The sequence below is a fragment of the Pinus tabuliformis genome, chromosome 6 (genome assembly GCF_031772625.1).
Source record: "Pinus tabuliformis cultivar Carrire ecotype Pingquan chromosome 6, CPIR1, whole genome shotgun sequence".
NCBI classification, from domain to species: domain Eukaryota; kingdom Viridiplantae; phylum Streptophyta; class Pinopsida; order Pinales; family Pinaceae; genus Pinus; species Pinus tabuliformis.
Genome location: NC_142292.1, coordinates 443,489,673 through 443,506,046, shown reverse-complemented (window position 1 = coordinate 443,506,046; position 16,374 = coordinate 443,489,673). Strand labels below are relative to the sequence as shown.

Here is a 16,374-nt window from a genome sequence, read left to right as displayed (position 1 = left end):
CATAGATAACATAGAGAATTCCTTATCAGAGATTGACTATCGTTGCATTTATTGGACTTTATGTCGTTCACAGAGGAACAAGCAACAATGAAGGCTACCTAGCAACAGATAGGCTCTGCCTCAGAATATATAGACTCGACTCTTATCCAAACTTGACTGACTGCTAATAGATCTGGCCACTCTAGGTTCTTACCAGTGCTGAGCACACTGATACGCGGGCTTCTCAGATCTCTAAGACTCACTAAGACTCTAAGACTCTCCAAAATGTGAATGCCTCATGAATGAGCCTTACCCTCAATTTATAATAAATGAGAGGGGACAAACATTCCTGTAGGGCATCAGACAGCTGGATGGAATCATTGCTTTCGGGTAACATCGAGGTGACATCCGCACAAAGATTCCAGTCCAGAAAAGTAAATCTTACAGGAAAATATGTTGTCTGAACTATTTACATTGCGGATGCTTTTGTACAGCAAAGCCCATAAGGAAGCTGGCCACAATTAAGTCCTTGTGACTGGACAACATTATTACAAAATGGATGCTTTTAACGGACAAGCCCATGAGAACCGTCAGAAAATAGTGATTTATAGGAATCTATACTTTTTGTACAACAATTCGTCCCAAGCTTTATTAAAAATCATTCGGACGATCATTGGCTTTCCTAGAATGATTTGATGCTTTATTTTGGTTAAAACCAACCATTCATAATGACCACTCATGTATTCTTTTAAGGTATTATTTACATCATGAAATGGTGTCCATTCTCCAACTGTCATTTCTTTAACAGTTTTATATATGGTGTGAAATCATTCTCCAATATTATGTTCAAAGCATGTGTCACAATGGTTCCTGCAATATGATTCATGATAAACTAGGTCCATGGTTGTTCTATTAACACCATAGTCAAGCCACCACTGTTGGAACCAGTCACATTGCTGATTTCTCTGGAAGGTTCCTGTTGTACTAAACTTGAGTTTAGTATAATGAGTCTCTTCTTTATCATCCACATTAAGAAAATCCCACCATAGCTATTTGTATCCTGCAAAATCATAAACTGTGTCAGGAAAAATAATTTTAGGATCTCCTTTTGGCCATATGGCCGCATTGTGGGTAGGCCAGGACCATGTTAGATTTCTGGTACGATGAATGCAAAAATATTTCTCATATATTCCGCTACGGGCCCCTCCATGATACCATATGCTAGATATATCATGAAAATCTTGTTGTAGAGCCACTTCTACAAATTTGGCATCTCTTTTTGCTTTTTCATAAATCATATCATGTATCCATTTGCTTCCTTTTGGATACACTCTTCTTTCTAGTACAAGATGCTGGATGTTTGTATGCGCCTGCAAATTGGCATCTAGTACTTTTGTATTCCTTAACTGCCAAGTGGGTTTCCAATTTTTCTTGTATTCTTCCCATTCTTGGTTGTCAGGGATGGTGTGAAGGACCTCTTGTTTTTGGGCTTGGTCCCATTCCATCACTATGACCATTATGTGGTCTTGAGGCTGGATGTACTCTCTGCTGAGGAAATCTAGGAATGAATTTTCTGTCCCTTTATATGTTCTACTTGTAAATCAAAATTTGCAAAGAGTGCTTGCCATCTGGAAAATTGGCCTCGCCTGACTTTTTGACATCTTTAGTCAGAACCTTCTGGAGAGCTGAAGCATCAATTCTGAGTAGGAACTGTTTGTTTATCAAGTAGACATCAAATTCGCTAATGCAATTCCATGTAGCTTTGACCTCTTTTTCAATGGTGGAATAATTTTGTTCAGTTGTATTCCAAGTCCCAGATGCATACTGAACAATTTGTTCAGTGTCGCCAGTTCTCTGTTTTAGGATTCCTCCCCATCCAGCATTGCTTGCATCTATTTCGACAATCTTGAATGCATTATCATCTGCAACATATAATATGGGAAGAGAATCTACCTTGGCTTTAATATTCTGGACAGCCTTTGTATGAACTTTCGTCCACTTGGGTGGATTCTTTTTAAGTCTTTTATTTAACACACTCCTGTCACTAGCACAATCTTTGATAAAAAATGTTGACATAATTTAAACATCCCAAGAAGCTTTGCAGCTGATTCTTGTCTGTGATAACATCGGGAAATTTATCAGCAAACTCCAAAGCATGTTTCTGTAGAGAAATTTGGCCATTAAAAATGGTATGGCCAAGAAACTTGATAGTAGTCTAGAAGACTTCTAACTTCCTTTTACTCAAAACAAGACCATTATGCTTGACTAATTGTTTGAAAGTATGCGCATGCTTAAAATGATCTTGGATGTTCTTAGAGAAGATCAGAACATCATCTATATATACTATAAGCCAATCAAAATATGGCTTAAAGATCTTGTCCATTACATTCTGGAATTTGGATGGTGCATTTTTTAAACCAAAAGGCATGACGTTCCACTCATAGTGGCCTGCTAGAATGCTAAAAGCAATCTTGAACTTATCTTTTTCTGCAATAGCAACTTGCTAGAATCCTGCTTTCAAATCAAACTTAGAAAAAACTTTAGCTCCGGCTATCCTACTTATCAAATCACCTTTATGAGGTATAGGATAGGTGTCGTCTGCAAGAACAGAATTCAGAGGTTTAAAATTTATTACCAGTCTTGGAATGCCTCTGATTTGTTCGGCTCTCTTGTTAACATAGAATCCATAACAGTTCTAGGGACTGTCAGATTCTCTGATGAGCTTCCTGTCTAAAAGTTGTTTGATCTCTTTTTCACAGAGATCTCTATAATCTTTGCTCATAGGAATGGCTCTACTCTTATAGGGCTTTCCTGTGTATCCTTCTTTATATGGGAGCTCTATTGTATGCTGCTTTCTGTGCCAAAATGCATTTGGCTCTTCTGAGCAGCATTCTTCTTCAATCTGCTTCTTTAAGTCCTCAATCTTTCTTTTCACTTAAGGATCTTTGAGCTGTTCTTCCACTCTGAGTGTAGATTTCAGATCCTTAAGATCTGACAATCTGGCTTCTGCTTTGTCCAGGTTTTGGACAGTTTGGACCATTGTAGAAACTCGGGGATTCGAGATGTATGGAAACTCGATCCTTTTTGTTGTTCCTTTAGAAGTGGGAACAGAGATAAAATATCCAGCTTTATTATCTTTCAATCTTGTTGACCCATGCGGTTCAACAACTGCTAGGAAGATATTTCCTAGAATGCAGTCAACTTGGATATCTGCAACTGCAAACTTCAGATTGATGCAGTGATGTTCAAAGCAGATAGATGCCTTAGGCACCTCATATTTGAGTGTTTTATTGCCCAATCCTACTACATCTCTTTTTGCAGAGACCCAATATTTGGCTGGTGTGATCTTCTTATTGAGGATGTTTACATCAGCTCCTAAATCGAGGAGTGTTGTAAGTTCAAACATTTCTCCTTTGATGCAGATGTTCACCTTGAAATGATGTTGTTGATAGGAGATTGCTAGAAGTCTCATTTCTTTAAACCCATAAATAGGGTCTTTCTTTCCCTCAATAATATCAAGATTAGGATTTTGAATCCTATCATATTGTGTGGTATCCCATAGATGAGGATCTTCTGCTTCTTTTCTACCACCTGTTTTCCTTTCTTTATTTCTGCAATCTGGAATTTTAGAGCAAAGATCTCATTTTTTATTTTGTGGATTTCTCTACTCACTTCTCCAAAGGTGAGGGATCGTACTTTATCTGGATTTTCTTGATGTCTCTGAAAAGATCTAGTATTTCTGTCAAAAGATGCATCAACAAATAATGGCTTCTTACCTGGACCTCTAGAAGAACTGGATCTAAGCTGATCCATAAATGCTTCAGTCAGCTGATTCTTCATATCACCATCTTCCATTGCACGTATCTGAGATAAGATTTTTATCTCATCCTCTTCTGTGGAAGCCATTAAAATCTTTTCCTTCTGAGATCTGAAGTTAGTTTCTTCATAATTAAAGCTAGATTCTGAATCAAAATCATAGTGTATCTGACAAGCACATTCTTCAGAACTTGGACATGAACAGGATGTAGCTTCTGAGTCTGAACATTCTTGCATGTGTGCTTGCAATTCTTCATGAGATGAAGAGCTAAAAGAATCATAGGATGATTCTTCAAATTGGTGCTGCTGGAGTTGGTCTCTGATTACCATGTTTTGGCAATGCTCTGTCTTATGAGAACAGGAACCACATTTCATGCATTGCATGCATCCTTGTCCTTCTTGTTTGAAATTTCTTCCCCTTTGAACAAAGGCTTGGGACTTCTTGCCTCTGTTCTGTTTAGACTCTTCTCCTTCTAGACATCTTGAAGATGTATGTCCAGTCTTTCCACACAGCCAACAAGTAAGGTTGTTCCATTTCTCCTACTTGGATGTATGGAGATGGATGTCAGAAGGTCTATAATAATGCGTTTTGGGGATATATCTATAATAGCCTTTTCTAGCTTTGGAGGAGCGGCCTTTAGATCTTTGAGGATCTTTTCTCTTATTTCTGTAGCTCTTGAAGTTCTGCTTATATTCCTTTTTGGCCTTTTTCTTTGCTTTCTTCTATTTGACTACAGGGTCATCAACTGTAAGTCCATATTTGCTGCAGATGGACTTTTTATCTGGGAGTTTTAACAGCTTCTCTAAAGATTTGTTTACTTTGGAGCTTGTGCATAAACTCACCAGAGTTTTTGTGATGTGAGCATAAATCTCACCCCAAGTATACGACTCAAATGGCAACTAGAAGACTTCTTGTAGTCTAATATAATCAACAAACCTAGATGGGAGTGCAGCAAGATAAACCTGTTTCCACAACATATTTTTGGAATCCTTTACCTCATAGATCCTCTGCATCCAATCTCTGTGAAAGTCTTCGTACTGTGACATCTTATGACATTTCAGATTCATAAGAATGACTTCATTCTTATCTGCTATTTCAGTTTCACTCCCGCACCAATGTTCAAGGATCATAGATGTCAAAGCACTGATCATATTACTTATAGTTGTGCCATCTAGATTATGAATCACATCTCCAGTTTCATCTTTTAGCACTTCTACTTCCATTTTTGCTAGCAATTTTGGAGATGATTCTGTTTCCCACCACCTGAGCAGTGTCCCTGTAAAACACTGAATGATAGTCTTGCAGGCTTCAATTTCACTTTTCCCTCTTAAACACATGAGCTTGTATTCTATGAACATCATATCAATGAGTTGTCTAATCTGGCCAATGCTCAAATTATCGATGTTCCATTCTCTATGAGATTCAAGGAAGAAAGTGTGAGCATCTGGAAGCTTACCTTTACCTTCTAGATCAGGTGCAGGATATTGACTGAACCTACTCTCAAGTGGTTCATAGATAGGAAAGATCTAGGAGTCAGGATCTTTCTTTTCTTCTTCTTCATCTTTAAACAAAGATGCAATAGTGACTTTTTTTGTAGCCTCTGGTTCAGAAGATGTGGCTACTTCTTTTGGAAACAATGTCAGAAACCTGTTAATTGGCTTTACAGGATCCTGAATCTTTATATTTCTTTTGTATAAAAAAGAAGTAGGAACTGGTTTGTCTGTTTTTGTCAAATTTATCTTTTCAACTTTCTCGGTCAAACCAGATATGAGGATTTTAGTAGTATCAAGATGATCTACTAGCTTATCTTCTACTCCTTCTATTTTAGTTAAAGATTCTTTAGCATATGAACGAACAATAGATGCAGTATATTGTACATCATTGAGGTTCTTATTAACCTCACTTATTGAAACTTGAACGGTATCAAATTGTTCTTTTATTTCTGTTGCTTTTGCTGTATTAATCACCAGGCCCTTAATGGCTGTATTGGTCGAGTTTATCTGTTCACTAGCTTTCTGGATTCTCCCATCTATGCCTAAAGCATTGTCATCCTTCTGCACCAGAGGAATTGCTTTGGTTGCATTCTGATTTTCTCCAATAATAATTCCTCTATATGGAGGGAAAGTAGATGGGGTCTCTACTCTACTACCATCTAAAGCAAAAATATCTGTAATCTGAATCCATTCTGAGAAATAATATGAGTATACATTTCCGCATCTGAATACCTGTGCGCATTTATCATTGTCTGTTGTGGTAGTAGTTGTCTTGTAATCTTCATTCGAAATTCACAGGAAGTTCATTAGGGGTTCGCCAAAGGATCGAAGGGACGCCAGACCGTTGTTAGGCGAGGTAGCCATGTGTTGAGGTCGCAGAGCGTGAAAGATCTGAGTAGGTTCGCACTAAGTTCACCACTGGTTCACCAGGAGTTGGTTCGCAAAGACAGACGAAGAGACACAGCAAGGCCAAGAGTCAAAGCAAGCTTGTGACAGAAGCCCCTGCTATAAAATTGGTATCAGAGCCAGTAACGTCTGGTTCAAGAGGTCGGTATTCTAAATCATCACTCATATTATAATGGATTCATTTCGGAAGTCTGTTTCCTTCCGAGAATTAGAAGACAGAGAGTCATCCGCAGAAGAGAACCCTCTTAGGGATATGTTTGCATCAAGTTCTAGTAGAGTCTTAAATCAAGCAGAACTTGAATATGAAGAAACCCAGCCTTCTGCCCGTTGGCAATTACCTGCTATTTCTGCCTCTGAAGTTTATAATGACTTATCCATGTTTCATTTGAAATCCGCTACTAGAATTAGTATTAAGGAGTCGATAAGTCAGATCCAGGAAAACTCTGACAATATCCAGTCCATTCCTTTATTGGATCCTAAAGTTTTACAGGCCGAGGCTAAGAGATTGAAAACAAAATATCTTCATTTGGGATGTATCAGAATAGGAATCAACCCCTTAACTCATCAAGGGTTAAATACTTTTGTGTTAGCCACAGTCCGTGATCTTACCCACAACAAGTATACTGATTCCTTGATCGGTGGTATAGTTGCCCCCCTATCACATGGCCCAGTCTTTTTCGATTGCTATCCTAATTTTAGTTTATGTCTTTGATGAGACAATCGATCAGATCTTGCAGCTGCAGATCCAAACCTTTGGGTTTGATATGCATCAAAAAAGACATAACATAGCCATATAGTCCAGAGGATGCTTTCGGCATACTAATACCTTATGGCCAGCTATAAAACATACTCCCAGTCGTGATTCTAAATCAAGTGTTTTTGTTCTCACTGATTCAAAGAATCAGAAAATAGAACATCAAACTATTGTCCTTATGTTCGTTTCTTTAATTGTCCGTACCTCCGTACCTGGATTAAATGTGTTATATATATATATATATATATATAAAATGAAGACAGTGGCTTTGAATGTTCCATGTGATGCTAGGCATCGTTCGTTCCTTTTACAGATTGTGTCATACTTCAATGCTTATACCCAGGCGATTAATAAGCACTCTGTTACGAAGTTCAATGCTTTGCATGTGGCATGAAATTTGGAATAAATAATAATGTTACTACAAAATATTGTATATTATATTATTGAATGTTATGTAAATTTATATGCTATTTTAATATAAAATATTGAATGTTATATAAATTAAATATTTAAAAATATTTATTTATAAGAAATATCAAAATATTAACCTTTATTTATATGAAATATCAAAATATTGAGTTTATGAAATATTTTATTTTATTAAAATTAAAAAATCATTAAATTAATTAAATTTTAATTAAAATTAAAATTAATATTATTATTATTATTAATTCATTCTTAACACTGTGTTACAATATTATGAATCAATATCATAAAAAAATTTGATATTCATATAATGATAATATATGTGTTTGTGATATTTATATTACGATAATCTATTTGTTTTAATTAATATTTAGAATAGGTTTTTGCGTGACAGAAGTTATGGACAAATTCCATGTACCACTAAATACACACCATCGCCTCACCTTTACCTAATTCACATAAAGATAGGTTAACATATACATTACAAATTTACGTACTTTGTCAAATAAATGGTAAAATTATCATTTGCAGATTCATTTTTTTTTAATTTGAAAAAAATAAAAACAAAGAAAGAATTTTAAAAACATATGTAACCATTCATATATTTGAAAAGCAGATGGACCTTTTACTTCCTGTTTCACTTTTCAGTTATCTTGTAAAAACAATATATGATATTCATTCATGCTGAGCAATATTTTTTTATTGAATTTTGATAATTAGTGATGTCATTTATTAAAATATATCGACTATAATCGAGGCCTGAAAAAGCCGAAGTAATTAACGGGCCTGCTAGGGGACTTTTAATGCTCCTGATTTTTTTTAAGTTACATTGATTTCATTATAATATTTAGTTTATTAAATTTAATGAATATTTGATATTATCTTATTTGTTTTTTTTAATCAATTTTTTTTAATATAATTTAAAATTTAATTAATAAAATTTGATAATGTATATTATTAAATAATATAAATTGATTTTCTAATTTGAAAATAAATATTATAATAATAATAATAATATTTTAAATAAATATAATACTATTATCAATATTTTAAATGATAATATTTAGTAATCTTTTGAAATATATAATTATATAATAGTTAGTTATAAAATTATATCATCTAATTCTTGGTAACAGGGGAAAATCTGTTTCGGGCCGGAACTTTCTCTCAGGGGGCATCGAAGATATAGTAAATTTAGGGCTTGCTTCAAGGCTTGGCAAAGCAAGGGGTTCTGGAAGGGATTCTTCGTTTTCTAGGGTTTCTCTTTCAAGAGACCCTCCCTTCCCTAAAGAAAGCATAGCAGGAGGTTTCGAAGGCCATATCGACAGTCAAGCGGGTGAGCCGGGAGGAATTGATGGTTCGCTGGTCGGTCAACAAACAGCAGAAGACCCCTTCCTCGATTCCTCAGTCCCAGTTCAGTCTCGGCCGGAGTTAGAAATCCCTTCGGTTCCGACCCAGGAAGAACCAGAATGGAACGGTGTTTTCGAGGAAGCCAGGGTCTCTGCCGAAGGAATTAGGAAAAAAGGAGAGAAAAGAAAAACCCAAAGACCGATTGGATCTCAGGAGTTGGAAGGAAATTTGGTCCTAGGTATGGAGGTCTCAATTGAAGAAACCCTGGGAGTAGCAGAATGCACCCTGGTCGGCAGGGCGAGAGGCGAGAAACTCTCGTCAGGGTTTTTGCAAGCATGGGGAGAACAGCAGTTTGTTTCTAACAGACCCCTAGGGTTTGAGGCATCCTGCTTAGCTAAGGGATGGTTTATGCTCCAGTTCGAAGATAGAGAGGCAGCTGAATGGGTGCTTGAAAGAAATTGGATCATCGGGAACATCCCGGTTCTGTTGAAAAAATGGAACCCCCTCTTTGACACTATTAGAGAGAAAACCGACGTTTTTCTGGTCTGGGTAAGGGCCCCTGGCCTTCCTTCGTTCCTCTGGACTGAAGCAGTGTTTAAAGCCATTGGAAATAGATTGGGCTCTTTCCTGGAAGCCAACATGTCATTTCTGGAGACAAAGAACAGAGCAATGGCCCGCATTCTGGTGAGCCTAAAACCTAGCAGAGGTCTTGCCCAAAAAATAAATTTGCAGTACAAAGATTATGTATTCGAACAGATTTTGGACTACGAGCACTTGCCCTTTCGGTGCCATAGGTGCCATGAGTATGGGCACCTTGCCAAGGACTGTCCGCTGTCCAGGAGAAGGAGGCGGTTTCGGAGGACCTCAGCTTTCAGGGAGCAGGATTTCTTTCACGCACATGTTCCTCAGGAGAAGGAAGGCTTGGTGGAGCAGATAGTTGAAGAAATGGAGACAGAGGGGACTCAGAAAGAGCCATCGCCCGAAGATCCTCAGCTCCGAGAACCGGCCAAGGTTACAGAATTGCAACCTGCGGAAGCAAAGGAGGAGACCGTAAGGGATTCAATCGCTGATCAAAATCCTGCCAAAGAACCTGAAAAGGGTATGTGTTCAGATCTACCTCCTTCTCCTCTTCAATTTCCAGAACATAATTCTGAATCTCTGCATAAAATGCCCTCTCTTTCTCACAATCAAAACGAAGGCTTAAATGAGAACAAAGACACTTCAATGGGTGAACCTGATATTGAAACTATTTCGGCTGCCATGCCTTCCCTCGATTTGAATTGTGAAGATGTTTGGCCTCCTCTTGTTCCCCCGGTACCTCACACCCCCTGCCCCTATAACCTTAGATCCTTGGGAGGAAAGCCTGGGTCGTCAGGATTAGTTGGAGGTTTAGGGCAGTTGGTCCCTCAAGGTTTCTCCAAAAATAAGAGAGGAAGAAAATCGGATTTATCTAAGGCCAAATTAAAAGCAAAATTGGATGTAGCTGATGGAAAACAACACTCAATTCCTAGGGTTCTTAGAGCGGTGCAGACCCCTGAATCCGTTATCAAATGATTCTGTCTTCTTGGAATTGTAGGGGTTTGGCCAGTAAACCTAAAAAATTGGCCCTTAGAGATTGGATCCAAAACTCTAAATCTGAAATTCTTTTTCTCCAAGAGACTCTTGGAAAAGGAACTGAAGTGGAAACAATGCTAAGTGCTCTCCTGCCAGGGTGGAAATTCTTAGCAGTGGATTCATCGGGCCATTCTGGAGGTCTTGCAATTGGGTATAAAGAAGGGAGAATAAAGGTAATAAATCAATGGGGGACGAAGCATGTAATGGGCTTGGAGATTATTTCCCCCGACCTCGCTCTTCTCATTTCAATTGTAAATATTTATGGCCCCTGTTAAGGAAGGGAGATATTCTGGAATGACCTGATGGCCAAATCCTTGATGAAGTCTTCTCTGTTGATTGTGGGAGGTGACCTAAATTTCTCAGTAGGGAGAGCAGAGGCTTGGGGTCCATCGGCCAGGGAAGACCCCTTGTCGGATTTTTTCCTCAATCTCCTCTCGGACAACAATCTCATTGACCCCTCCCCGATCAAACTCAAACCAACCTGGAGGAACAGAAGAGCAGGGGAGGCTCGAGTAGCTAAAAGATTGGATCGTTTTCTTTTATCTGAAGATTTAATTTCAAAGGTCCTTATTCTCAGACAGTGGGTTGATGAGATAGGTAACTCTGATCATTTCCCTATTTTTTTGGATCTCTCCTTCCCCCCCCCCCAAAGCCTCCTGCCCCCTTTAAATTCAATTCCTCTTGGTTACAAGATCCTTCCTTCAATAAGCTCTTCAAGGAAACTTGGATTCATCCGGATAGAAGCGCAAGAGAGGAAAAAAGTTTCCTGTTCATGGAAAATCTTAAGAGATTGAAGAAAGCAACTATCTCCTGGGCAAAGGACAGGAAGGTTAAACAGAATGAAGAGCTGATCAGGATCAGGGAGGAACTGAAGAAATTGGAGAGTACTGAGCAGGATGGATATATTTCGCAGGCTTCTAAGGATAGAATCCTCCATCTGGAAAAAATTCAGAACCAAATCCTCTTGGACAAGGAAGAGGAATGGAGGCTCAAGAGCAGGGCAATATGGCTAAAAGCGGGTGATGAAAACACCAGTTTTTTTCATAATTATGCCAAAGGAAGAAAATCAGCAAACACCATCTGGAGTCTTAAAGACGAAGAAGGAAGGGAGGTCAGTACTTTTTCAGGCCTCTCTGGTTTAGGACAGAGACATTTCCAGAGATTATTCTCAGATTCGGGAGAGGCCACCATAGCAGAGGTTATTAGAACTGCGCAATGCTTTCCAAGATTTGTCGAAGAGGGAGAAGCAGAAGAATTATCAAACCCCGTATCCAAGGAGGAGGTTGAAGCTGCTATGAAAATTATGGCCAAGGATAAAAGCCCCGGGCCTGACGGGTGGACTATAGAACTCTTCCTCTTTTTCTTCGATTTAATTGGTTCTGAAATCACTGATGTAGTAGAAGAATCAAGACAGAAAGGAGAAGTCTACAACCCTTTCAATTCAAATTTTCTAGCTCTCATTCCAAAGAAGGACGATCCGGAGAATTTTGAAGACTTCAGGCCGATCTCCTTATGCAACTGTATATATAAGATTATTGCAAAGGTGATAGCTATTAGAATAGTTCCTATTCTGTCAAGAAACATCTCAATGGAACAATTTGGGTTTTTAAATGGAAGACAAATCCACGAAGCCATTGGAGTAGCACAGGAGGTATTACACAGTGTCAGACAAAAGAAAAAGAAGGGTGTGGTTCTTAAAATAGATCTCTCCAAAGCCTATGATCGAATCAATTGGATTTATCTCCGGTTGCTTCTAACTCATCTGGGCTTCAATTATTCTTTCATCAGTTGGATTATGGGTTGCATCTCCAATGTCAGTTATGCAGTTCTTATCAATGGAGCAGCTTCACCTTTTTTCAGAGGTCAAAGAGGCTTAAGGCAAGGTTGCCCTTTATCTCCTCTTCTGTTTCTTCTATTGGAAGAAGGGTTAAGCAGGTTGATTCATAAAGCTAGAAGAGAGGAGAAGGTAAAAGGTATCGAGGTAGCAATAAATCTTTTCATCACTCATCTCCTTTTCGTTGATGACATTTTGATTTTCTCAAATGGATCGTATAATGAACTTAAGGAACTAAAATGCATATTAGATCTTTTTCTGAAAGCTACTGGCATGCAGATAAATTCCAGGAAGTCTCAGGTTTCTGTGGCAGATATTGACAGAAGGGAAAGAACCACGTTGCTTAATCTATTTCCTTTCCAATATCAACATCTGGATTCCCCCCTCAAATATTTGGGGTTTTGGTTAAAACCGGCAGCATACAAGAAAGAGGATTGGAACTGGCTCATAGCCAAGTTAGAAGCCAGAATTTCTCATTGGAGTTTCAAATGGCTTTCCAGAGCTGGTAGACTGACCCTCATCAAATCTGTACTGTTAGCCATTCCAGTATACTGGGCAGCCTTAACCTGGGTTCCTAAAGGAGTGTTGGAGAAAATCAGAAGGATATGCTGTAGATTCTTGTGGGCAGGCTCAAAAGAAAGTTCAGTTCTTCCCTGGGTGGCATGGGATAAGCTGGCTAGGCCAAAAGAATGGGGAGGTTGGGGGTTAAAAAGGCTCCCTGAGTTTAGTCTCTCTCTGGCAGCTAAATCAGGATGGAGATTAATCTCGTTGGAGAACTTATGGACAAGGGTGGTCAAAAGAAAATACATAGACCCAGTCTCTTTGGAAGATTGGATAAGGAGCCAGGAAAAGATAAAGAAGAATGTCTCAGTCATTTGGAAAGCCACGGTGGAGGCATTCTCAGTGATTGAACAAGGGCTGGCGTGGAAGATAGGAGACGGAAGACAAATAAGGATTGGCAGGGATCCCTGGGTAGGTTGTAATGAAGCCTTTGCCTTATCCCCAGGCTTACTCAGACATTTAGGAAGTAAGGGCATTTTAACTCTAAATCAGGTGGAGAAAACAGGCCATTCTACTATATGGGGACAGGCTTGGAAAAATGATGAAGAGCTAGGAATAAACATCAGGTGGAAGAACGAATGGTGCTCTTTCATTCAAGAACTCCATCGCTCCAATGTCAGGCTTAAAAATGAACCAGACTTGCTGATCTGGGCTCAGGGGGAAACAGGTGAATACTCCCCAAAAGATGGATATAATTTCTTAATGCAAAAGAAAGGTTGGGGAAACCCAGAATGGTGGTCAAAACACATTTGGAAGTTAAAATGCCCAGCAAAGGCCAGGATCTTCTTTTGGTGTATGCTAAAAAGGAAAGTTCCAACTTGGGACATTTTGCGAGCTAGATACTTGGTTGGGCCAGGGAGGTGCCCCTTGTGTAAGATAGAAGAGGAATCAATAAGTCATCTCTTTATATCCTGTGAAGAATCAAAAAAGATCTGGGGGGATTTAATCAGACTGCTCAACATTAAGGCGCAGTGGGGGATTGAACCCTTGGAAGAAGCTTGGAGTAGATGGTGGCAGAACTACCTGGAGGGGAACATGAGAAACCTCCCTCTTATCTTCTTTTTGGGGGTGTGGATAGAGAGGAATAAAAGTCTGTTTCAAGACAAAGACACTCCATCATCTGTCACAGCTATTAACTGTGCAGCCATTTACTCTGCCATCCCTATCCCTGAAGCAAAAAATCCCCACTCACATCACAAGCCTGTTATTATCCAGGAGGGCATGCCCTGGGCATTTTTCGACGGAGCATCTCAAAATAACAAGGCCGGTGCAGGATTGTGCATTCATCTGAATCCTGATTACTCTCTAAAAGCATCTGTAGGTCTAGGTTCTGGCACTAACAACTTTGTTGAGTTGTCCGCCTTGCGCCTTCTTCTTTGCTGGCTTCTTCAAAGAAACATCTTCACAATTCAAATTTTCGGAGACTCTTTGAAGGTCATAAACTGGGTTAATGGGAGTGCTATATGTCAAAATCAAATTCTGAAGATCATTTTAGAAGAAATATTGCATTTAAAGTCATCATTCAACAGTTTTATCATCTGCCATGTCTACAGGGATAAAAACGAGGAAGCAGACCAGCTTTCTAAGACTGGTTTACAGCAAGCTCTGGGAAGCTGGTCAATAATTGAATTAAGACAGGGGCAGTCCTTTACCTCTGTTCGGCCTCCTTTTGCTCCTCCTCAGTGATCGCGGCTCTATATTTCTTTTTGTTCTGTAAGGGTTTGGATGTTTCAAACGCTTCAACTCCAGCTTTTCTACCATCTCTGGGGACACTAAATTGTCAGTACTACCGCTGTCAATAATCACTTTACAACACTTACCTCGTGACTTACAAACTGTTCTAAATAAAGCCTTCCGTTGTGTCTGGTCGGTGATCTCCTTGACTGGTTTTAACAACACCTTGTGCAGCACTAAAGCTTCCCCTGTCTCTAGAGCATTTTCTGCTTCTTGGGGAGATGTTGCCACTTCTTCAGGCTGTGCCACATATGCACCCCACTGTCCAGCTTGTTCTGCTTCCAGACATTCAAACGATCTATGTCCCCATTTATGACACCGATAACATTGGTAACCAGCCCCTCTTCCTCAGCCGTTACCTCTGCCCTGCTGGGATGACCTACCGCCTCTTGCATTATCTCCTCTATCCGCTGATCCAAAAGCTCTGGAACTTCTACCTTCCTCATTATTACTAGTAGTCCGCCCTCTTCCATAGGATTATCCTTTCCCACTACTGGCTCCTCGTCCTCTCCGGGCATTCTGTCTTCTGGTAATTTTCTCCTCATCCTTCATCGCACTCTCATATGCTTCCTCAGTGTTGTTCAGTGACAAAATACTAATTTCATCCAAAATATATAACCTTAGCCCATTAACATACCTGGCTATTCTTTCCGTTGTATCTTCTATATATCCGGCTCGCAAATTCACTTGATAGAACTCCTCCGTGTATTCCCTTACCGTCAGTCCTTTCTGTCTCAGATTCTACACCTATCTGTGCAATGCAATCTGGTAGTCCTTTAGCAGAAATATACCCTTTAACTTGGCCACCATCCTTGACCAGGTTTTGATCGGCAGCTTACTCAACCTTTTCCTCTCATTCTGGACACTATCCCACCACAGGGCTGCACGTCCCTTCAATTTAGTCGCAGCCAACCTAACTCTGCGGTCTTCACTGATTTCCTCGCACTCAAAATACTTATCCATCTCGCTGATCCAATCCAATAATACCTCAATAGACAGACTACCATCATAGGTTGGGAGTTCTGGTTTTGGTTTACTGCTTGCTACTAGAACAGATCTCAAAAATCTCACTTCTGGACTCTCACCTTTTGGTCCATCTGCTGCTGCTTCAGGTTCCTCCTCGCTTTCATCACCCATCTCTGGGTCTCGTCTTCTCCCTGCCTCCACTGCCTCCAAATTTGCAGCAATAATTCAAATGTCTTCTCTCAATGCTTCCTCTGCCAACCTTCGAGCGCCTCTACCACGACCCTGCCTTCCTACTTCCATATCTTCAATCAATTTTTCCTGCTTTGATACCACTTTGATGGGACCAGCCCAATGCTTTACCCAAACTACCATAGGAAAATGATGTTATAATGTTTAATTGTCATGCGGGAACGACTTTGCAATGTTTGTATGATTGATTAGCTTATTTGATAATGATGACACGTATGTGCAATGCAATTGGATATTTTGGGCTTTGGTAGATATGGCATTGAATTTGGAAATAATGCAATGTACTTGCCTTGTTGTCTACGCTTCCCGCACAACTCTTTGCCTGTTCCTTTCATTCGTTGGTATTCTCGGTCGTTTGTTGTTGTCCGTCGAGGGTTTTCTCCTCAATGTTCTGCAAGGTATTCGTGGCTGCCTGGGTAAGACTCCTGTGCATTCTGGTTTCTTTTTGCCGTGGTTCTACAAGTCACAATTTGTTAGCTCATGCGTTGAGGTTTTCTATTCTGGTTGGAAACTCATTGTCTGCTTGTCTCCAGGTTTGGCTCGATGGCTTCCTCCGGTCTCAGGCTTGATGCAAAGGTAATCTATCTGTCTCTGTTTCAACAGTTAAGTTTTCTCTTACAGGCTCTGACCTGAATGCGCCTTGTTCTCCAGTCTGGCGACGCTGTTGGTGGAACGCCTGTCTTCGTCCTCA

General features: G+C 39.6%; 1 protein-coding gene across 1 annotated transcript; it reads left to right on the top strand.

Moving 5' to 3' along the window:
* The first annotated feature begins 11,111 nt into the window (after positions 1 to 11,111).
* LOC149259197 (uncharacterized) lies at positions 11,112 to 14,420 on the top strand. The gene has a single exon (XM_089453579.1). It carries the CDS (start codon positions 11,112 to 11,114, stop codon positions 14,418 to 14,420), a length of 3,309 nt encoding a protein of 1,102 aa, XP_089309705.1.
* The last annotated feature ends 1,954 nt before the right edge of the window (positions 14,421 to 16,374 follow it).